Source organism: Berghia stephanieae, chromosome 14 (assembly GCF_034508935.2).
Source record: "Berghia stephanieae isolate SIO BIC M18660-M18661 chromosome 14, UCSD_Bste_1.3, whole genome shotgun sequence".
In the NCBI taxonomy this organism is placed as follows: domain Eukaryota; kingdom Metazoa; phylum Mollusca; class Gastropoda; order Nudibranchia; family Aeolidiidae; genus Berghia; species Berghia stephanieae.
This window is the reverse complement of record NC_088373.1, coordinates 16,772,710-16,796,846: the sequence shown is the minus strand read 5'-3', so window position 1 is coordinate 16,796,846 and position 24,137 is coordinate 16,772,710. Positions and strand designations below refer to the sequence as shown.

Below are 24,137 nucleotides of genomic sequence, written 5' to 3'. Positions count from 1 at the left end.
TCCCCACTGGTGTACACTTCCCTGAATCTCAGGTTCACCCCCTCCTCCCCCCCCCCCCCTCAGCCTCTACACACACACACACACACACGCTGCTGCCTACGTCCCATAACTTTGTCGGATATTGCCAGGTGTCGTCCGGATTTTTATTACGAAACCCGCTGAAACCCAGTCCCAGGTTCACTCCCCACTGTTGTACACTTCTCTGAGTCCGAGATTCATTCCCACAGCTGCCCTCTGTCCATAACTTTGTCGGGTTTCGGAAAAAAAAACACCGTATTATAGTGCAAAACCACTATTCAGTGTCAGATACTGAATAGTGCAAAACCACTATTCAGTATCAGATACTGAATAGTACAAAACCACTATTCAGTATCAGATACTGAATAGTGCAAAACCACTATTCAGTATCAGATACTGAATAGTGCTAGCCTTTTGAATAAGGAGCCATTTGTTTTGCTATGATTGTCGTTGACAATACTCAATATTTCTTAACTTTGTTAAAATTAGAAGTGTAACAATATGAGATGTGACGTCATTACAGACCTCCCAGATGTGACGTCATTACAGACCTCCCATATGTGACGTCATTACAGACCTCCCAGATGTGACGTCATTACAGACCTCCCAGATGTGACGTCATTACAGACCTCCCAGATGTGACGTCATTACAGACCTCCCAGATGTGACGTCATTACAGACCTCCCAGATGTGACGTCATTACAGACCTCCCAGATGTGACGTCATTACAGACCTCCCAGATGTGACGTCATTACAGACCTCCCAGATGTGACGTCATTACAGACCTCCCAGATGTGACGTCATTACAGACCTCCCAGATGTGACGTCATTACAGACCTCCCAGATGTGACGTCATTACAGACCTCCCAGATGTGACGTCATTACAGACCTCCCAGATGTGACGTCATTACAGACCTCCCAGATGTGACGTCATTACAGACCTCCCAGATGTGACGTCATTACAGACCTCCCAGATGTGACGTCATTACAGACCTCCCAGATGTGACGTCATTACAGACCTCCCAGATGTGACGTCATTACAGACCTCCCAGATGTGACGTCATTACAGACCTCCCAGATGTGACGTCATTACAGACCTCCCAGATGTGACGTCATTACAGACCTCCTAGATGTGACGTCATTACAGACCTCCCAGATGTGACGTCATTACAGACCTCCCAGATGTGACGTCATTACAGACCTCCCAGATGTGACGTCATTACAGACCTCCCAGATGTGACGTCATTACAGACCTCCCAGATGTGACGTCATTACAGACCTCCCAGATGTGACGTCATTACAGACCTCCCAGATGTGACGTCATTACAGACCTCCCAGATGTGACGTCATTACAGACCTCCCAGATGTGACGTCATTACAGACCTCCCAGATGTGACGTCATTACAGACCTCCCAGATGTGACGTCATTACAGACCTCCCTACCATGACAAACAATTCGTAGAATTATGAAATTGTGCTTCAAATTTCAGAACTTCATAAGCATCTCAGTCTCAGTCATTAAGACTTGTTGAAAATGAAGTTTGATGCTAGTGCTAGACTACATAATTAAAAGGATTTTGTACTGTGATTCAATAAATTGTAGAATTGCAACTGTGATTCAATAAATTGTAGAATTGCAACTGTGATTCAATAAATTGTAGAATTGCAACTGTGATTCAATAAATTGTAGAATTGCAACTAACATTTTTAACAATTAAAAAATAGGAATTTTTAGATTTTCTAAGTAGGCAGGTCCGTTACAAGACATATTATTTTGCAATCACTATTATCATTCTTTCTCTGGCCATGCTGAACATTGTTCCACTGTGTCACAAGATAAGGCATTGTTCCATGTTTTGCTTCCATTGTCATCAACCTTGTGCAGCGATGTGGTCTTGTGGTATGACACTCGCTTTCAGATTGGAAAGTCCTGGGTTCGAGCCTCGCTCGCTCGACACATAGTTGAGTCCTTGGAAAAGGCTCTTTACTCACATTCTCTCGTCGTACTCGGGTGTAAAATGAGTATCTGACCGTTAACAGCATTGTCTCTGTCTGAAAAAAAATTGTAATATTGCCTAACAGGCATCATGTCTCGTTCTACTTATTACTGTTGGTCAGGGACCCATTATAAAGCACTTTGAGCACGTTTAAGTGGATATTGCACTATGTAACTAATAGCTCAAGTTTAAAAACCTTTCACTGGCCATACTCGCCATTGCTCCTCTTTGCCACAAAGTGAGACACAAAACCACTCAGCAAGCCCATGCTACAGAAAACTTCATCATAGATTATTTTCAAACATTCTTGCAAAATAACAGAAAAACAACAAATGAAGATGACACACACAATAATAAAACAAATAAGTAAAAACAATATTGTAAAAAATAAAAATGTTTATTTATTTTGACATAAGATTATTACAAGAGATACGTTGCATGCCATTTGATAAGACTATAACTTGAATGCATTTTGTTTCAGCACATACATTATTTGAGTAAATCAAGAGTTAATAAGTATGTTACCATAATAGTGTATAATAAAATATCCTACAGATTTGATATGTAAGGCACTATAATTCACTTAAACACCACATTGAACTTGATAGTTTCGCATCATCACAAAGCTCCTACTCCTAAATATTTTCTTGACTTCTCAAAAGTTCTAAAAAAATTCTATTCCAAAACATGTGCAAAGTTACTTTTTTAACGTATTTCTGGACAATGTTTTGTTTTTTGTTTTTTTAAATTGAATTTGATTTGTCAGAGAGTGGCCGGGCATGAATATGTGTAACTGTTGCAATTTTAGAAATTTGTCTTTTTTAAAAATTGTTGTATCAAATTTTGGTTTGCTGGAAGTTTTTTTCTTTTCTGTCTTTCAATTTATTTCCTAGTCAGAATTTCTAAACTCAGATTAAGACTTCCATTTAAAATGAACTTTGTTTCTACTACAAGAAACCAATTATTTTCATGGATATCAGATGATCTGGGTCAATGCTGACAAAATGGTGATTTTAATTTTTTTTTGTTTTTGTTTTTACATATGGTAGTATCACCAAATATGAATGTGGTGGTTTAGATGTTGAATAAGAGATGAAAAAAAAAATATGAATGGAGCACATAATAAAAGTTTGATGCTGCACTTTGAAGCATGAACAAATCAGCACTTCATTGAAGTAAAACAAGCATCATGTTTCTATCATCTATCTAAAATCTAGGGATCAAACTCTCCATTTCGTGCATTTTCTAATACAACAAGATTATTGGTGATCAACGATGAATTAAAACTAAATATTTCCAAAACCGGATATTAAACGTTGACAAAATGTCCTTGTAGTAATTACTTGATGAACTAGAGTTCAAGATAATCTGACGAAACATCATACATTATCAAATTCTATTTTGATGTATTAAAAAAAAATACAATATCATAATAATACCTTGTAAAAAAAGAATTAAAGCACATAATGTCACTACATGTTGTTATAATCAAACTATACATTAACAAGAAAAAAAAGGGATATATTGACAATTACAGAAATGTTAATGGAATGACCCTGACATTTCTACATTTATTCAAAGAAAAAGAAACAGTTTAAAACAAATGATTAACAAAATAAAATGGCTCACTCTGACTCAGACAAAACAAAATTGATTCATCTTGGCAGACATTCTGTCAGATTCAGTCATGGTATTATTATTATAAATGGCTTATAAAAACCGGGTAGCACCTTTGGCCGTTATGATTGAATTGCATTTATCCAAGCTAATATCAAACCTGCCACATACGTCCATTTAATTAGTATGTGGACCTTTTTTTTATTTTATTAACCCGAGTTCTTTTTTTTCCCTGGTATATCTTTTAAAAAAAATAAAACCAACAAAAAACTGTTATTTTCCCTTCAAAATGAATATATGTCACCTTCACCGCATCTATTTGTCTAAAACATTTGGAAACTAGGCTGAAAATGGTGTATTTTTGGTTAATATTAATACAGATTTTCTTTAAATTCAAATTTCCAATTATATATTATATATGTTTATCAGTTAAACGTGTATTTTTGTTAGTTGTCTGGGGCAGGCCTGAAATGCCAGGCAAAGACAAGCGTTTTGACAAACATTGACAATCAAACCGTTAGGAGACAAGAGGTAGCTGCTTATCTATCTTTCATCCAATTTATACCATGAGAAAGTAGGTATAACATTTTTAGTTATTTCATGAGTGCACATCATTCTAAGAAAGAATAGAAAAAAAAACTACAAAAAAAAAACAAAAAACCAGGAATAAATGAAAGAAATAAAGCATCCACGGAAATAAATGGATCACACAAATGTTTCCTCTGCTCACAAAAAAAAAACGACCAAACACACAAAAAGCACTGCAAACTTACAACAAAAAAAAACAAAAAAAAAATAGTGAGCTTTCATTTTTACAATAAAATGTTTAAAAAATAAAAATCTACTCGTCTACTTTCCATTGACATGTGGAAGATTTCGTCATGCACCGCTTTCTCTTTTGGTCCCATAGCTTGCCTCGGAAACAGTCGCGTTTAATCCATTTACCTTTCTGCGTGCATACGACAAAATGCTTGCAGCCGTCGCAGGATGGGTAAAGGCCTGCCTTTAATCCTTCACAAGATTTTACACAGTCCTCATGGCCAATGCTGAAATGACAGATGAGAGTTTCATATTATATTATATTTATATATCTGCGGCGCTGCATTGCGGCTAATGCCTGGGTTCTTCCAGTCTTCCCTTGGAATAGACCCGAGAGACAAATTTCCCCTTTGGGATGAATAAAGGGAATTTTAAACAAATTTAATTAAAATGGAGACTCAAAACAGTGGCTAAATATATTTGGATTGTGCTCTAACAACCAAATCAAAATCCCCATTTTTCTTCCTCTGAAAATAAAAATAAATTTAAAAATACCAAACACGGAACGTTCAGGCTCAAAACCCTTCTTTTGAACCTGAAGCGTTCCACGATTGTATTTTGTTCTTTTTTTAAAAACTTATATTCATTTTTATTTATTAATTTTTACAGTCCACAACTTCTACTTCTACTATACTTTTTTCCCTCCATATCTTAAACTAAATACTTTTTTGTCTCGTGAGTTGCTGAGGGATCCATCTACCACTGACACTACATAAAACTATAATGTGTATCATTAATATCACTGCTTATGGTGCTGCTGTAACTGTTACTATTACCACTACCATAACGACTACTTCTACCATTACTACTACTACAACTACTACTACTACTATTCTCCTCCAATACAATAAGTATTTCTACGACTACTATACAACTACTACTAGAACCAATGCTACTGCCATTACTAATATTACTACTATACAATAACTACTACTACTAGTACTACTAGAACTAATGCTACTGCTAGTATCATTACTACTACTACTATTACTATACAATAAGTACTACTACTACTAGAACCAATGCTACTGCTCATACTACTACTATACATTAGTACTACGATTGTATATACATATTTGATCATAAATATTGAAGGCAGAAGTTGTTTTAATATCTTGGTGAAAAGAAAATAATTTAGTTGCCCTTACCTCTCTGGTGCGTTTTTGTCTTTCAACACGGCTTCCTTGTCATCTTCAGAACCCTCGTCATTTACCCTAATAGAGGGAAATAGACAATTATAAGAAGAAGAAAGATGAAATGTAATGTAATAATTAATTTATACATTAATATTGATAAAACAGATGTAACATTACTGTCAAGGAAGAAAGATGGATGGAGAGCCACGAAAAAAGTAGGATCATTAATAGTATAAGGAAGATGTAGAAAGAAGAAAGACTTTATCGACAGTTGCACTAAATAAATTATTACGTACATATATGGATTAGAAAAGATAAAATAAAATTAAACACTGAAATCAAATTATACACAACCCTTGCAAAATCTGTGCGTATATTACAACTGCGGAACATGGGCACTGACTGGAACTGAAGAGCAAAGATTAGATAGATTCCATAGAAAACAACTGAAAAGAGTCCTGAATACACGATACCCCACAAAAATAGGCTAGGGCTATTGGTCAGTACTGACTCCCAGGCGCTAGCACATGCGGGTCAGTACTGACGAACAGACGCCAGTGCCTGGAGGTCAGTACTGACCAATAACCTGGTGTCTATTGGTCAGTATTGAACAACAGGTGCCACCGCCCACAGACAACCTCTATTCGGTCTGTGCCACTGCCCACCCCATTGATCAGCACTGACGAACATCGGACCTGTTCGTCAGTGCAAAGACCTCTTCGCACTTATTCGTCACTTCCTAAAGTATACCATTAAAAAAACAAAACAATTAAAATCCCAGGCTCTCAGGCCAACTTATCCGATGGCACACAGTAACACTTGGTCACTTAGATAAGTTTGATTTCTAACGCGTTAGATGCCGTTGGGGCAACGATATGACTCGTTATTTCAAGCCACCATAAGATTCTTTTTTATTTTATGTTGTCCATTCTATTTCTTTGGGTTTTTGTTGTTGTTGTTTTTTTGTTTTTTTTTATTGTTTTTTCCCAAGTATATTTTCGTTATAGCTTAATTTAAAGAAAAATAGAGGAAAATGTGTTATATAATATTTCCTGTTACGATTCTTTTATAATACTTTGTCTATTCTATTGATGAGGATTTTTTAATTATTTTTTTTTTTTGTCATGCAAAATAATAATAATAATAATAATAATAATAATAATAATAATAATAATAATAATAATAATAATAATAATAATAATAATAATAATAATAATAATGATAATAAATAACGGAAAGGAGGAGAAACTTGATAACGATTAGATTATTCTATTTTTGGGCAGCGTGGCTCAGCGGTACGGTCTTTGCTTCGTACCAGAAAGGTACCGAGTTCGATCAACCGCCACCGCTGCCCTGTGTGACCTTGAGCTAGTCACCTCGCCCTAGCTCGACTTGTGGCGCTGAACTGCGGCTGATGCCTAGGTTATTCCAGCCTTCCCTTGGTATAGACCCTAGATACAAATTTTCCATGAATAAAGGGAATTCTATTTTATTTATTTATTATAAGAATATACTGAAAATAACTGAACTTGTGAACGCAGTTTTAAAGTACGGCTTCTTAAATCGTAACACCGACTATAAGACGTGGGTGGGAGATAAAAGACATATTAGTGGTGGTAGTAGTAGTAGTAGTAGTAGTAGTAGTAGTAGTAGTAGTAGTAGTAGTAGTAGTGCAGTAGTGGTAGTAGTAGTGGCAGTAGTAGAAGTAGTTAGTAGTAGAAAGCTGGAGTGAAACTGGAGGGGGCGAGGTGAAAAAGTCACGGCGGAGGTGGGGGGGGGGTGTTTGGATGAGCGAAGGTCGAATCTTCGCGAAGGAAATACGAACGGTCGGATGGCGATGTGATAGTAAAAAGGAATATAGATAGAATGCGCTTGGCCAAGGAGTTCACAACATTGCCATCCGGAAGTATAACGGTAGTAGTAGTAGTAGTAGTAGTAGTGGTGGTGGTAGAAGTAGTAGTAGTAGTAGTAGTATTAGTAGCAGCAGCAGTAGCTGTAGTGGCAGCAGTGGTTATGAATATGGGTGACGTTGACATCGAAAAGGCTCAAAGATAGTATTGACTAAGAGGTGGTTGCACAGCGGGATACGAAGTGGAGGTTAGTGGTGGTCAATCCTGGTGTTGAGTCCGCGTGGAGTCAGCGTTCCCAACGACTTGATCAGGTGAGTTTCCCTACGTCGGCGGGTGGAAGTGTCCGAATGGCAAAAACTAAACACACACACACACACACACGCTGTACATCGCAGTAGTCCGGCAGATTGAAGTGTCTGCACAGTTCGATATGACGCGCAAGTGCTGCACGAATCTGTCACCCAGCCTCTTTCCGGTCTCACCAACGTAAGCAATCCCACAGAGAACACGTAATCGCATAGTTATCTATCTATATTCCACTTTACTATCACATCGCCAGCCATCCGACCGTTCGTATTTCCTTCGCGAAGATTCGACCTTCGTTCATTCAACACCCCCCCCCCCCCCTTAACCCCACCTCCGCCGTGACTTTTTCACCTCGCCCCCTACTGTTTCACTACAGCTTTCTACTACTTACTACTACTACTATTACCACTCACTACTACTATCACTACTGCTACTACTATTACTACTACCACTTATATATGTCTTTTATCTTCCATTATTTTCTGGAAGGTTCTGTTCCCTGACGCTGACCTTTTCTTATCAGTCAGATCACCCCCCTGGGGCACCCTATCCTCTACCCACGCTAACATTTCATTCATACTGCATGCAACCACCATTGAGTACAGACGATACAAGTTATTTTTCATTATATTTTATTTGTTTTCCACGTTTATTTGTGTATTGTTGTGCTGATGAAGGGTTTGTACCCGAAACGTCCATTGTCTGTTTTGTTCCCATACGAAGCCTTTCATTTTCACTCTTTCGTTAGTATTTTACGATCACCGGCTTCAGGCAGCCCTTACCGTTTTCTACTTTTCCTGTCTCAGTAAGATGCGAGCAAGCCGAATTTCAAATGGGCTAGCACTTTCAAATGACAGGAATGAAGAAAGACGAGACAATGAAAGAGCTTTCACTTTCAGTTCTGGCGCCACGCATCAGTGCAGTGAGCATGTGCGTTGGATGAACCGAAATATAGGGCTTCCAGTTTGGCGTATCAACACCAAATTTGGTCTTTTTCTCAGGATTGGACAATTTCACTTGTTTAATTAATTGATATATTTATTAAACAAATCTCACGTAAACCGACAAAAAAGTTTAGTGAAAACAAGGGCTTCCCTGCGACTAGTAGTATGGGACAGGAAATGCTGATTTATTTGTCGTAGAGCAAGTTATTTTTAAAAATGGCATTTTTCCATAATTTTGGTACCGTCAACGCCCGTGGCCAGGTCAGAACTGACCAATTGGCATCAGTACTAGTAATAGTATTAGTCAGTACTGACCCCCAGACGCCGGTGCCTGTTCGTCAGTACTGACCCGCAGGTGCCAGCGCCTGGGGGTCAGTACTGACGAATAGCCACTCCGACAAAAATAAGCAAGAAAACTATGAAAAATGCAATGAAAGACCCTTATCCATTCAAATCCTGGCAGCAGCCTCTTATGGTTCTCACACTACTATGTTATGACGATTGACCCAATCAGCAAAGCCCGGCCCACAGTCTTGCACCGTCGCCAACCCGCCGGGTAGCATCGTCACAACACACCGTTCGACTAGATGCTCTGCCGTCTCAGGTTCTTGCCCACAGCGGGTATACGTTGGACAGTCAGAAAGACCCCACCGATGAAGCGCACTGGCCGTGAGGCAGCTCCTCGACCGAAGCCGATTCGCCGTCACCCAGTGTCTCCTCTTACTGGTATCAAAGCCTGGCAACTTCTCACCAAGCTTAGAGGAGGTAACGTCCCTGCGATATGATGGTTCAAATCCTGGCGGGAATCACTTCACTGTGTCCGAATGAGACTTTTTAAGTAGTCTAGGACTAAACCATGATCAGATTGCTCTAGTGAGGCAGTCAGACGGACTGGGTGGGGTTCCTAGCCTCCCATAGTGGGCAGGGAGGCACTTACTGTGTCTTCTATCCCCTTATATCTGTTTTCCAACATGCTTTCTGTCTTTGTCTTGGAATGAGATTACTTTTTTTTCCTGGCCCTGGTCGGAGTCCTAGCTGGGAGGGCAACAGTCAAATGCATAGTTATTGTTTTGGGAGATGCTATTTTTTTCCTTGTAAATCATCTCTCTGTTATGTATTTTTATATTTGTTATTTTAAATGTATAATGTAAGCATTTGAGTGTATTCCTCTTTGTTGGATTTTGTGCTTGTGTCAGGGTGAGACTTATAGGTGATCTCAAATTAAGTACATTGGTGGTATGCTCTTGGAATCTACATCTGATCCCTATTTGTTCTCAGTTCCGCTTTGTCTTACTTTCTCTTGGGTGCTTTTTAATTGTAATTCTAGAACTTTTTACTATTCCATTTTCTTCCTTTTTACTAGCGTTGATATAACCTAAATGTGTTGCAAGCGCCGTAAAACCCTTAAAAACAAAAAACAGGTTGCTATAGGATCCATTTTTTCTTGGTTTCTTCGCCGTTTGAGAGTTAAAAACAAAATTTATGTATGATATAATTAAAGTTTTAAATAATCTCATCTTTTCTTTTTATTCTAAAAATGCCGCAAGTACAAAATATCACTTTCTAAAAACCAAAAAAAGCCTCCCAATAATGTGTGTTGAAGCCTTGCTAGAAATATGCCTGTATTGTCACTTATTCAGCCAATAATCACTCACTGACTTTTTTTTATTTTGCCACATGTAAATAATATTCTCTATGCTTGCTTTTTTTTATTCAATAAATTTTTAAAAAAATATATCAAAATGAATTTAAAAAGTACATTCAACACATGGGAGGAGGCATGTGGTCTGTAATTAAAAATTGTCAGATAAAGACTTTACAATACAGGAATTTCCATCTCTAATAAGATGAAAATGTGTAGTAAATGTCTTTCTTACGGGAATATCATCAAGGTGTCTAATCGCCAGTTAGATCTTTCAGACCTAATTTTGGTTGTGCTGTGACTGAATTTCTAGACAAAAAAAAAGTAAATAAATAAACCTACTTAATCCTTCAAGACGGAAATTAACAATTGTTTTGTTTTTTTAAATGGACAACAAACAGATTATCTTCATTTTCAGCCATCTTGGCGTTACATACCAGAAGATCCTGCTTGGTCTGCCACCGGTGTTCAAGCTGGCTCTAGGGCAAGTGGGTGACTTCTGGTTCTCACAACGTCCGGTGTTGGCATTGAATTCGTCGGTGGGAACTGGACACTGCTTGACTGAGAGACGACCACCGTAACATTCAGCATAGGTGTTGCAACGTCCACAAGACTGGTACCGACCGTCTGGCTTGTCTGGATGGAAAGTTGGACAGAAATACGATTGTATTGATTGGATCTTAACTATTCCCTAATCTGTCTTGTACAGTAGAACACAATTATAAAGACCATCCCCAGGCAGAAAAAAAATAGATCTTCATAATAACAGTGGTTCTAAATATAAGAGGAAAAATTAAGGGGAATTGCGTTTTTTGTTTTATATAAATAAAATAAATGTTCATCTGATTCTTTTTATTTTTTTGTTTTCTATAATGATAAGAACAAAGAAAATAACCATGATAACTACCACCACTGCTACTACTTCTATGACTACTACTACCACTACTACTACTACTACTGCTACTACCAATAGTAATACTAATACTACAACAATTACTACTACCATTGCTGCTAGTGACCGCGATCACTACCCAAACCTCTGTACCATGCATCACTATGCCCTAACTATAAAAATAAACACACCACAACCAACTTACTTTTACAATCCTCCACACACTTGGAGATGGTGCAAGTAGGAGAAGGAGCCCTGACACATGTATTCTTGTGCGAGTCCCATTCAGAACCACGACTACAATCCATCCTTCTTTCCTGGCCGCTGGTACAACGAATGTATTGTGAGCAGCTGGCACAAGATGCGTAAACTCCATCAGATTTCCCAGTACAAGACTCAACACATTCTGTAACAATATGTAATAAAATAATCCATGAAAAAGACATTGAAAAGAAACACAAAAACACCTTGAGCTTTTAAACAGCGCAATATCCACTAAACAGTCTCAAAGCGCTTTACAAGGGGTCCCTAGCCAACAGCAACTCTTTACAGTAGTACGAGACATGACGTCAGTTAGGCCATATTACAATTTTTTTCAGACACAAGACAATGCTGTTAATGGCCTGGTACTCATTTTACACCTGTGTTTGGTGAGAGTATGTGAGTAAAGAGCCCATTGCTAATATTTTTAAAAGGTCAAAAATATTTTTCGTCAAGAGCATAGGCCTAAAGAAAAATCATTCATGCAAATCACTTCATCAAATGGTTTCACCCTCAACCCTCATCAAACCAACTATAGGGAAATCCCCACATTCGTTATGATTCAATCAAAATTATTCTTTTTTTCAGATTTGTTTTGTAAATCACAAATTTTGAAGAAAAATATTTGTCATAGCCATAAGAAATTAATACTATAATGTTAAGCTCATTTGGCTGCACAAAATTATGTTTTGGATGTACTTATTACCCTGAGTTTGGGTGTAAAGAAATAATTTTGTTTTGGGTAGGTATGGCTCCCTGCAAATGGTCGTCTGTAAGGAGAGGGCAAAGGATGTATATCCATCTAGCTTCCCATTAATGTCAACTGTAGCCTTTAAACAACCAATGATTTCATCTTTTAAAAACACCAACTCACAAATACTGAACAAGGTCAGCTGGAATAGTTCAAAAAGCCGGTTTCAGCCGGGGAAAAAGAGCATCTTTGTGCTAGGTTAACCCTCTCCTTGCCACCCATAGGAAAATCATCACATTCGTTACGATGTTATCAACAATTATCAACAGTTTTAGCCATAAAAACTCGACATTGTGTTGCAGAGCTCATTTTTCTGAACAAAATGCAGGATATACTCATTGCTAATCTGTTTGAAAAATCTATTTTTGTGTTGGGTGAGTATGAAATATTGGGTCAAAATTCTGAAAATATCTGGTAAGGAGAGAGTTAAAACATTACTTGTTGACCATTTCATTTCAGTCTAAACCCACGGGTGGGGCAAAGGTGACTTACGTGGACAAACAGATCTGGTGTTGCATCTCTCCTGCTGGGTGCCATCTCCTTGACATCTGCTTGGATCCTCTGGGCTGCGGCTACTTCTTCGGACACACTGTCTACTTCTCTCACGAGTTCCTGTCTGGCAGTTGCATTGTTTCCAAGTGCTCCATGTGGTCCATTGAATGTCGTCTCTTTGTGGCTGAGGTTGAGGCTGTGGTTGAGGTTGTGAACCTGGCAATGACAACATATATGTATATCTAAATCCTTTTTTTCCTTTTATGATAAAAAAAATTCTGTTAACTGGACAAAGGGCGAAAAAAAATATATTGAGTGAGCTCAATAAATTTACAAGACAAAAATATTTGGTTCTTTTCTTAATCTTTTTTTCCTTTTTAAAAGAACAACAATTTTCTGCTGGTGGACAGCTGAGTAAGATTATACCGTAATTGAACCCAAGACTGCTATCAGGCTTTGAGTCAAATACCTTATCAACTGAGCTACTGGAACCTCATACAAGTGGTTGGTTCTTTTTTTAAACTTTGAAATTATGTAATAATAATAATAAAAATAATAAAAAACCCAAAAACCTACAGCATTTATATAGGCAATATCCACTAAAATGTGCTCAGAGTGCTTTACAAGGGGTCCCTGACCAACAGCAACATTTAACATGTAGGACGAGACTTACGCCTGTTAGACGGTATTACATTTTTTCCGACAGAGACAGCGCTGTAGACGGCCAGGTACTCATTATACACCTGAATACAGTGAGAGAATGTGAGTAGTCTTTTCCAAGGACTCAAATATGCGCTGAGCAAGGCTCGAACCCAGTACCTTCCGATCCGAAAGCGAGTGTCATACCACAAGACCATATAGTCGCACATTAATGCCGTCGACATAATAAGTTGTTACCTCCCATGTAGCCTCATAAGATTTTTGTATGCTCAGATTCTAGCACATCTTTTGACTTCTCCAGAGAGTGTGCGAGAATCCAGCAAAGACAGTATTGTAAATATAGAAGCACCCAAACTTGTTAACACAGGATCATATTTTTCACATGAATTCCAAAGTTTTGAAAATTTGGCATGGACATGAAATAAAAAGAACCGATCATAAACATCTTATAATGGTTCCAGGAGTCAAACACAAGGGCCATCTTTATCTGCACACTTTTACAATTGTTAATTGTGTGCACTTATAAGATATGACTGGGGAGCTGGTTCTGTTAGATCTGGTGAAAAATACTTTGTGATGGACTAGAATCCTTATCCAAAAAGATTGTAACCAATTGAAACTGCCCTTTATTCAAAAACTGGAGTAAACTCCCTGAGCACCTTATTATTCTAAAAGACTACGGCACAGTTTAACAGAGGTGTACATGCACAATTCAAAAACAAATCATTTTTTTATCACATCGTCATTATTTCCAGCCCAAAGCTCATTTTTTCATCAATGACAGACATACTGTTATCAAACACCAGTCTCATAAAATTCTTTGATAATGAACTCAAAATAGTTTCAAAAAGAAGAGAATAATTTTGAATAGTGTCATGTGATGACAAATTTTACGCAGATTGCATCATGTTATGAGAAGTTTATGCCATTATAAAAATAAAAAGAACCGGATCGAGAAAATAAGGCATCACACTATTTTTTGCTATTATGATAGATAGGCCTTTTCGAAACAATCATTGATGTTTTACCACATTTAAAACACTTGAAAATAAGAGTGTTACCCCTTCAAATGAAAGAAAGAATTTTGAATGAAGATTTTTTACATTTAAAAAAGAAAATGACCTTTCTTCTCATTTAAAATATTAGTTAATAGACCATATATACAAGAGCATAAAATAATCAGTGCCTGACATTTGTTCATTTGAAAAGCACAGATTTTACTTGTAAAGTAGAACATTTTAAAAGAGTAATAACACTTTTGTGCCTGAATAACTTTTTTATAAAATGATTATCAATCTAAATTGCTTTTTTTATTTTAAAAATGTTTCAACTTATGACATATTAATCAAAACAATTAATAGAATTTAAAAAATCAGAATATTCTGAAAAAATCGAAATGAAAAGCACATCCATAAGGGATTGTGCACGGAATATGCACTTGAAGTGCATTTAATTTTATTTTCTCTTTCTGATCATAAAAGAACAACATAAGTTGATGGGGTTGAAAGATAAGCAAATTGTTTTGTTACGTACTAAGCCTATATATATGTAGTATGCACAATAAAGCTTTGGATACCATACATAAATTTTGCTTTCAATGAAAACATTAAGCTCAATGGTCAAATAAATGAGAAGAGAAAGCATATTTTAGAGAAAAACAAAGGAAACAAAAAAAAAGCAAGAAATCCAAAATACGTCAATATACAGGAATTGAAAAAAAAAATATCACTTGTGACAAAGAATAAAATGTAAAAATAGGCTCACGCAAATAGAAACAAGACAACACAAACAGTGCCAATACTTGTCCCACCCGCGATAACACTAGCATGAACCAAAGTCTCAAAACAATTGCAATCTTAAAGTTCACTTTGGCAGGAAGTAAAACCTGTGACTGTTTGATATCTATCTACATGACTTAACCACTGCACCATAGGCAGAGGTGTTATTGGATTCCCTTGTCAGATATGCGAGGGTTGATTGATGACCAACCTGTGCAAGCTCTGGTATCACAATTCTTCTCCTCAATGGGATCTCCTTGACATCTGGCAGAGTCCACGATGGTTCGGGAGGACCTCCTGATACACTGGCGACTTCTGGTTTGTTTCCCAGTGACACAGTCACATGATTTCCATGCGCTCCAAGTAGTCCACGAAATGTCATCTCGTGGCTGTGGTTGTGGTCGTGGCTGTGGTTGTGGTGGGGGCTGAGGAGCTGGTGGTAGTATGAATAGGAACCATTGATTTGTTTGTTTTAAAGGGTTATAGGGCGCTTTCAACGCATTTAGGTCATTAAAAAGGAGGAAAATAGTTGTTGTAGTAGTATAGATTTACTATTACTATAGTATAGTATAGTACATTATAATTTTCATAATTTAGTATAGATGGACCGTGACCAATGGAAACAATCAACAACATGGATGGAGAGAGCAGCTATACTAATCGACCATGACTGAATCGCACAATTCTCAGCAAGCGTCATTCAGACTGCGAAGCTCACTACTACTACTATAGATTTACAATTGAAAGGACAAGAAAAAGGAAGACTATAGGGGAATGGTTCAAATAGGGATTAGAAGAGGAATCCAAGAGCACAGTATACAGTTTTTGAGATCACCTAGAAGTCTCATCCAGACATAGGCATAAGATCCCACTTTTCAAGATTTTTTAGTAATGTGTTTACATCTTTATCATTTTTTGTTGTTGGCTGAAGAAGGGTTTTGAGCCCGAAACATTCCGTATTGGGTATTTTGTTCTTTTTGAAGCTGTTATGTCATTTTTGTTTATTACTTTTTAAGATCCCACTAAGAGGAATACACTAAAATATTTACAAACCAAGTATATAACAGAGAAATGATTTGAGTTACAAGAAAAGATATCATCTCTCAAAATAATAGCTATATATTTGACTGTTTCTCTCTCAGCCAAGAACTCTGGCCAAGGCCAGGACAAAACCAAGTAATCTCATTCCAAGACAAAGACAGAAAAACTCAGAAAACAGATATAAGGGATGAGAGACACAGCAGGTGACCTGTCCACTTATGGGTGGACAAAAAACCCTACCCAAGGAAACACTGAAATAGAACACAAAACGTCAAGACATCTTTGCTTTTCAGAACAATTCAAAATAAAATTATGGGAGTTAAAACCAGAATTTTGGAATTTTGCTAATTTGCAAAATGCGTGAATTCATCTAATTAAACGTTATATACAAGCTTTATTGTCCATGAGATGTTTCAAAAACGGAAACCCAAAGCATCCACAACCATTGATCCTTGTTGATAAATGAAGATTACCTGGTGCGAAGAATGGAAAAGGAATAATCCAACAGGAGGGGAACTCATTGAAGATCCCTGTAAAAGTCTCCCAGGTATACAGGATCAACTACTGGGTAGCTGCAAATAGACTACGGTCAAAACATACAAGAACAGCTGCCAACATGCACAAATGGGGGCTCCAAGAATCACCAACATGCCCAAAGTGCAACCAAGCACCACAAGATGCAAACCACCTCGTACTAGATTTCCCAGAGACAAAACTGGAAGGGGGATTTGAAACCATCAACAAATGTGATGATGACTTCCGAACCTGGATTGATACCTTGAACATAGAAGTGCAGCCGAACGATACTACTAATGAAGATTACGAGTCAGCTTTGTGGAGTGGAGTGTTGGAGTTAATGTGTGAGGCTGCTAGAAAAGAGTTCAAAAACAACTGCTTGCTTCTAACTTGTAATATATAAAATGAAAATTTGCTTTGAAAATGTGTTTACAATAAACAATAATGAATATAACAAAAAAGAATAAAATACCAAACACAGAACATTTCGGGCTCAAAACTCTTCTTCAGCTAACAACAACAAAAAAAACCCAATAAAAACATAAATACATTGCTACATTTCAGTACCAGGAAGAATCTAATCTTCAGAGTCGATGCCTCTTTAGAAAGTGCAAAATCCACTAAAAGGGGTCAATAGCCACCAACAATATGTAGGAAAAGACATGGTGCCTGTAAAGCAATATTGCATATTTTTTTTGACACAGACAACAACACTGTAAACAGCCAGGTTCTCATTATTACACTTGAGTACAGTGAGAGAATGTGAGTAAAGAGCGTTTTCCAAGAGTTCAACTGTTTCCCGCTCAGGACATTACTCGAACCAGAGACCAACTGTTCTGAAAACTGTTGTCACACCACTGGACTACAAAGCCACGCTTTTAGATTTTCAACACGTTTACAAACACTCACAAAAAAGTTGTAGGCTGAAAAGGACTAGTTCAAACAGAGAACAGAAGCAGCGGGAAGTCAAAATTTAATCTGTTTGTCATATCTGACACTAACTTCAAATCCAACCAAAATACACAAGGATAGACTAATTTGCTTTCAATTTACACAAGAATAAGACAAAACAGGTAAGGATGACATATAAAACATTAACATATGATTTACAAAAGCAAATCGGAAGGGAAAAGATATATTGAGGTGTGGTAGACCAATTAATGTACGAATCTTCTGAAGTATATACAAGGGCAGGCTGATTTATAAGTACCGTTTTGTTCATACAAACCTAATACATGAAGAGAAAGCTTAGAATCTCAGCTACGTATCGTACCATTTATTTTTCCACATAATCGTCTTCACGAGCAATAAAGAGCTGCCAACACCAAACTAGTTGGGTGATTTTACCTGTCACTATCGTTGAACAACTGCCACTACATCCAAATCACCGTTGTAACGGTTTCCTTTCAGATACTTCTTGAGCTTGGGGAACAAGAAATAGTCAGATGGGACAAGATCCAGACTATATGCTGGGTGCTGTAGGGCTGAAAGTTTGAACCGAATTAATGCGTCTCGACTTTGGCGCTTAGTGTGTGGTCGCGCATTGTCATCTTCCACCTCGAATCCATGCGAGATTATTTTTGAGGGATCGTAGAGTTGAAACATATTGTTCAGAGTTCACTGTTTAAGAAATTCCACGTGAACTAAGAGCTTGTCCCAGACAATGGTATACAAGACCTTTCTCGCAGAGACAAGGAACTAATTTTCTTGGGCTTGAATGAGATTTATTCCTGTACTCCATTGATTGCACTTTGGTTTCTGGGTAGCAGTGGTGGACCCACATCCATCATCAGTCACAATTTTCTGCAGAAAAGTCCCTCCTTAATTGTCATATCTTTTCAAATGTTGGGTTAAACTGTTTTTTTCTCCTCACATTAATTTCTGAAGTTAGCTGTCTTGATTGAGACCAATCATGCAGACTTCTCTGTAACCCAAAAACTCCTTTGAAACTTCGAACCCATTTTCAAACAGTGTCATCAGTAATACAAATATGACCATAAATGTGCTTCATTCTTTGATGGATGTTTGCTGTGCAGCATCCTTCTGCTGTTAGAAATTCAATAACAAAGTGCTGTTTGACGAGTTACGTTCTGAACTGATTTGATTTTGTAGGGTTGTGACGTCACGCAATTATGAGCACAAATGACATGTGAATTAGTTGTTGCACATGAGTGTAGAAGTTTAGTTTGAGAATGTATGTGTGAAGTTTCATGATTTTACCTGAAATATGTTTTGATTTATTGGCAAAGGGTACCTAAATACAGCCAACCCTTGTGTGTGTGTATATATATATATATATATATATATATATATATATATATATATATATATATATATATATATTGAATCGTGTTTGATACAATAGGGTACGAAAGTGCTCGAATGTAACTGTCTCAAACATGTGGTAATATTTTAAAATAATATATATATATAATTATTATATAATATATGGTATAGTATATTGTAAAGCATTATTTCAGCAAAAAGCAAAATATGGTTGGTGGAGGCCTTAAATAGAGAGACTACATTTGTAATTGAATAAATGATTTTGGGTTTAAAATTAGTAAGAGGCAACTTTGCCAATGATTAGATGTACTGATAGAACAGGAATCAGATGAGAGCCATAGCATCAAGCTGAGTTTCATAAAAACAAACTAAATTAAGATCCATTTATTTTGCTGTTAAGCATGAAAAACAAGAGCTTTTATATAGTGCAATATCCACTAAATGGGCTCAAAGTGCTTTACAAGGAGTCCCTGGCAACATTTAACATAATGCATGTTAGACGATATCATATTTTTTTCGGAGACAACACTGTTCACGGTCAGGTACTCGTTTTACACCTGAGTATGGTGAGAGAATGTAAGTAAAGAGCCTTCTCCAAGGACTCAACTATGCGCAGAGTGAGGCTCGAACCCAGGACTTTCCGATCCAAAAGCGAGTGTCATACCACAAGACTAGATAGCCGCACATGAAGCACAGAGACCGTATTGAATAGTTGATACTTTGCAGTATACATTGGTAACTTTTAATGTGGAAATATTTACCTGAAGGACAAGGGGCACTGAAGCACCATTTCCTCTCATAGTCATCTCCCTCACATGGTTTGCCGCAGTAGTTGACACTTGGTTTCTCACACTGTCTGGTTCTGCCCGTGCTTCCTGGTCCACAGGTGGCTGTGCAGGTGGACCATGGGGACCAATTGCTCCATTTGCTGTCAACTGTCAATGATCAACAATAGTTTTTAACTTTTAGTTTGAAGTCTTTTAGTTTAAATAACAGCAACACCTCTATTTAAACAATAAACATTTAGTAATATGCCTTTTGGTTATGCACGAGACAGAACCTCTGTTTAAACATTAAAAGTTTTAGTGATCTTTCAGATCAGCTAAAAGGCAGTAAAATTGTATAAACATTAAAAGTTTTAGTGATCTTTCAGATCATCTAAAAGCCAGCAAAATTGTATAAACATTAAAAGTTTTTAGTATCTTTCAGACTCATCTAAAGCCAGCAAATATTGTTATAACATTAAAAGTTTTTAGTGATCTTCAGATCAGCTAAAGGCAGCAAATTGTATAAACATTAAAAGTTTTAGTGATCTTTCAGATCATCTAAAAGGCAGCAAAATTGTATAAACATTAAAAGTTTTAGTGATCTTCAGATCATCTAAAGCAGCAAATTGTATAACATTAAAAGTTTTAGTGATCTTTCAGATCATCTAAAAGGCAGCAAAATTGTATAAACATTAAAAGTTTTAGTGATCTTTCAGATCAGCTAAAAGCCAGCAAAATTGTATAAACATTAAAAGTTTTAGTGATCTTTCAGATCATCTAAAAGCCAGCAAAATTGTATAAACATTAAAAGTTTTAGTGATCTTTCAGATCAGCTAAAAGGCAGCAAAATTGTATAAACATTAAAAGTTTTAGTGATCTTTCAGATCATCTAAAAGGCAGCAAAATTGTATAAACATTAAAAGTTTTAGTGATCTTTCAGATCATCTAAAAGGCAGCAAAATTGTTTAAACATTAAAAGTTTTTAAAGTTTATATCTCAAGCCTTCGAGTTTATCTTAGAGGGAACAGTATCATTTAAATATTAAGTTAAAGTCTTTTAGATTATCAAATTGGTAGTGCCATAATTTAAAAATTAATAGTTTTAAAGGTTTTACGTGCAAAACTCTTAGGTAGTATGATTGTATTTAGGCCCATCTGTATTTGAGTTTTAACATAACAATAATTATTTATAAGCACCCACTTCCAAAATGATAAAATGCTCGTTGGTGCTTAGAATTACAGATGGCTCATGTGCATGTACACACACACACACACACACACACACACACTCAAAACACATACACACATGCACATCCACTGTAATTTAATAATAAATTCACTGTTATATTATTATTTCTAGATATCAAACACCTGTTTAAAAAAAAACCTTCTCAAATTCTTCTTGAAAGAGGAAAAGGAGCCAGATCTTTTTGTTTGAAGGGATTTTCAATGTTTGGTTCACGCCAATATGTTATCAGATTAAGACATTCAAACCAATCGCTCTTTTACTTATGCTACATAAGTAAAAGAGCGATTGGTTTGAATGTCTTAATCTGATAACATATTGGCGTGAACCAAACATTGAAAATTTAATGTTAAGTCTTTAATATTTAAAAAAAAAATTGAACCAGACATATTTTCAATATGAGGCCAATTTAACCGTTAAGTCAAGTTTGTATAAAATTTCAATTTAAGATAAATCATGACTTTTTATTTCTGAATAAATATGTTGATAATGACAAAAAAATAAAAATATGACAATGCCGGCGTACCACACTTTTGCTGACAAGGAATGTTACACAACTCCTCATTGACATCATCACCAGGGCAGCTGTTGCCACAGGCATTGTTGAGTGGTCTCTGACAGTTCCTTATCCTCTGGCGTCTGCCCTGACCACATGTCACACTGCATGAGCTCCACACGGCCCAAGTTGTCCACTGACTTTGTACTGTTGAACAGATACGGTAAGACAAGATTACCTATATCAATCAACTGCTCGGAAATTTACGATTAGTGTTGCTGTAACCATTTTTTAACAGCAAGAACAGTGACAAAAATAATGTGTTTAAAATGTATTTGGAAACAAAAGAAAATGAAAATAAAGATTTATTGAGCTTGAATAATAAATAACATATTTTAAAAGGTTGTAGATATGTTGTGGCATACCGTTGTCAAAATAATTAATTTGACATTATAAAAGAAAATAAAACCAAACAACTGGACCAAATAGATTGTGTTTAAAAAATAAATAAATAAAGACAAAAGATTGTAATGTATACATTTTCAAAGATTTTCGTATTTTTTGTAGTGGCACAGTTTTTACTTTAGAAATTCGTAATTTTCGTAACAGTTGGCATCCCTGCTTCAGTCAATATTTGAGCAAAGCTCATTCAAGGTCAATGAGAGAATAAGCAGAGAAAACGCTATAAAGAAATATAGCTAATATATTTACAAACAACCCACTAGTTTTAGAAAAACAGAGTCAAAAATGGGGCTAGAATCATTACAATTTAATCATTACTCTTAAATTGAAAAAATGTTAAAGATGAGGGTTGGACCATACAAAACACTGCTGAGACATTAATACATGACAACGTTTGTAGAAGATACCCCCCCTCCCCCTCTTTACAACAAAACTGTTCACTTAAATTCTATATTTTGAGTTGTAATTTACATATCTTAATAAAAGCAACAAAACAATGAATCTAATTAGAATGCAGAAACTTACCGCATGCGGCAACTGAAATAAAAAGATATAAAATGTAATATCAATTTTTCAGTAAATATCACAAACATTGTTTAAGGATAACAATTAAACTATCAAAATATAATTAGTGGTTCATCAAGTAATAAATTATTATAAACCAGAGGTGGGAACTGCAAAATTTGTCCCCCATAAGGAAAACACTCTAAATCCATTCTCCCGGGGAAGAATTTGAAAAATAAAAATAAATTAGAAGCAGAATGAATTTTGTCTTCTTGCTCAATTTCCTTAAATTCTCCATGAGTATACCTATGGCTCTTCCGCTAATTAGACTATGAACTGATTGGCCTATGCAGCTTTGAATATCATTTAAGTTATTTGTTTCCACTTTTTTGTATCAGATGCAAATACCTATAAGTGTATAAATTTAAACGTTGTCTGACAGGGTTTGATTTTCTTAAACTAAACATTCTGCTTTCTGTTTTTACTGACATAGCAATACATTGTTGCGGTTTTAAATGAATAAATAAATAATAAATTGCTTTTATATATCTTTATCGGACATTTTTCTTTTTAAACATAGGTAAAATTTGTCTTTAGGGTCTATTCCAAGGGAAGACTGGAATAACCCAGGCATAAGCCGCAGTGCAGCGCTGTACACTGAGCTAGGGCTGTATCTTTAGAGTCAGAGGCAAATTCCATACTACGTCGCCACACTTTAGGATCTATCTGGCATCAGCAGTACAGCACTGCAAAGTGAGCAACAGAGGCTATGTTTCTTGCTCAAGGAAAATAAAATGGGATTCAAACCCTGGTCATCAACTGGATGTGCAATACCTTATCCACTCATCTATCTCACTTCAATTAAGTTGTGTTGTCCTACTGTCAGCTATTGCTCTCTTGGAGAAAAGAATAGGACTGTCGCTATAACTAGATTATTATTGTGACATTAAATTTGGGAGAAAAAAAAATGCCTTGCCATTAAAGGTTTAATGAGTAATCATTTATTCCACATTCGTTGAACAATATGCCTACTTTTCATAATTCCACTTAAATGGTAATGTCTAAATAGGGACAGACTTCAAATTATGAGGCAAAGAAAGGATATATTAATCTAGACCTTAATACTTTTTTATATATGTGAGGTGCTCTAGGGAAATGGTCCACATGTCCCATTTTATTAGTCTGGTGTAAGAGACTAGAGATGTTTTATTAGTATTATGAAAGCTGTAACTAGTTGCGTGTGTTATTACAATGCTTTACCTGGTGTACATCTTCGCGAGCGCTGCATGAGTTTGAGGTTGAGGTTACACAGTGCATAGTAGTATCTAATAGTTGTAATGTGTATTGTTACCGTGTCAGCATTGATGTCAACAATATCAACACAATACACACTACACTCAACTTTGAGCTGGTGCTGCGCTTTCAGATCGGAAATTTAAGTAATGACAATTACATCGCTAAGCCTAATTGCAGCTCTTCACTTATACTGTTCAGGCTTTTGGATCGGAAATTTATGTAATGACAAGTACATCGCTACAGCCTTGTGCAGCTCTTCACTTATACTATTCAGGCTTTCAGATCAGAAATTTGACTTTAGAGTCTATTCCAAGGGAAGACTGGAATAACCCAGGCGTCAGGCGCAGTGCAGCGCTGCAAA

General features: G+C 36.5%; 1 protein-coding gene across 5 annotated transcripts in view; it reads right to left on the bottom strand.

The window, feature by feature from the left end:
• Window positions 1-2,393: 2,393 nt before the first annotated feature.
• The window catches only part of LOC144959858 (SCO-spondin-like), a 148,236-nt gene continuing 126,492 nt past the window's right edge, over window positions 2,394-24,137 (bottom strand). For 2 of the 5 annotated variants that reach the window (XM_078892659.1, XM_078892662.1), the window contains 9 exons: window positions 22,502-22,513; window positions 21,545-21,721; window positions 19,768-19,941; window positions 15,375-15,596; window positions 12,726-12,941; window positions 11,427-11,627; window positions 10,767-10,965; window positions 5,600-5,665; window positions 2,394-4,678 (listed from right to left, as the gene is read on the bottom strand). In XM_078892659.1, coding sequence (XP_078748785.1) covers window positions 4,474-4,678; window positions 5,600-5,665; window positions 10,767-10,965; window positions 11,427-11,627; window positions 12,726-12,941; window positions 15,375-15,596; window positions 19,768-19,941; window positions 21,545-21,721; window positions 22,502-22,513 — 1,472 coding nt within the window. In that variant the 3' untranslated portion in view covers window positions 2,394-4,473. The remainder of the gene's footprint in view (window positions 4,679-5,599; window positions 5,666-10,766; window positions 10,966-11,426; window positions 11,628-12,725; window positions 12,942-15,374; window positions 15,597-19,767; window positions 19,942-21,544; window positions 21,722-22,501; window positions 22,514-24,137) is intronic. The other 3 variants (XM_078892663.1, XM_078892660.1, XM_078892661.1) reach the window with 2 other exon arrangements.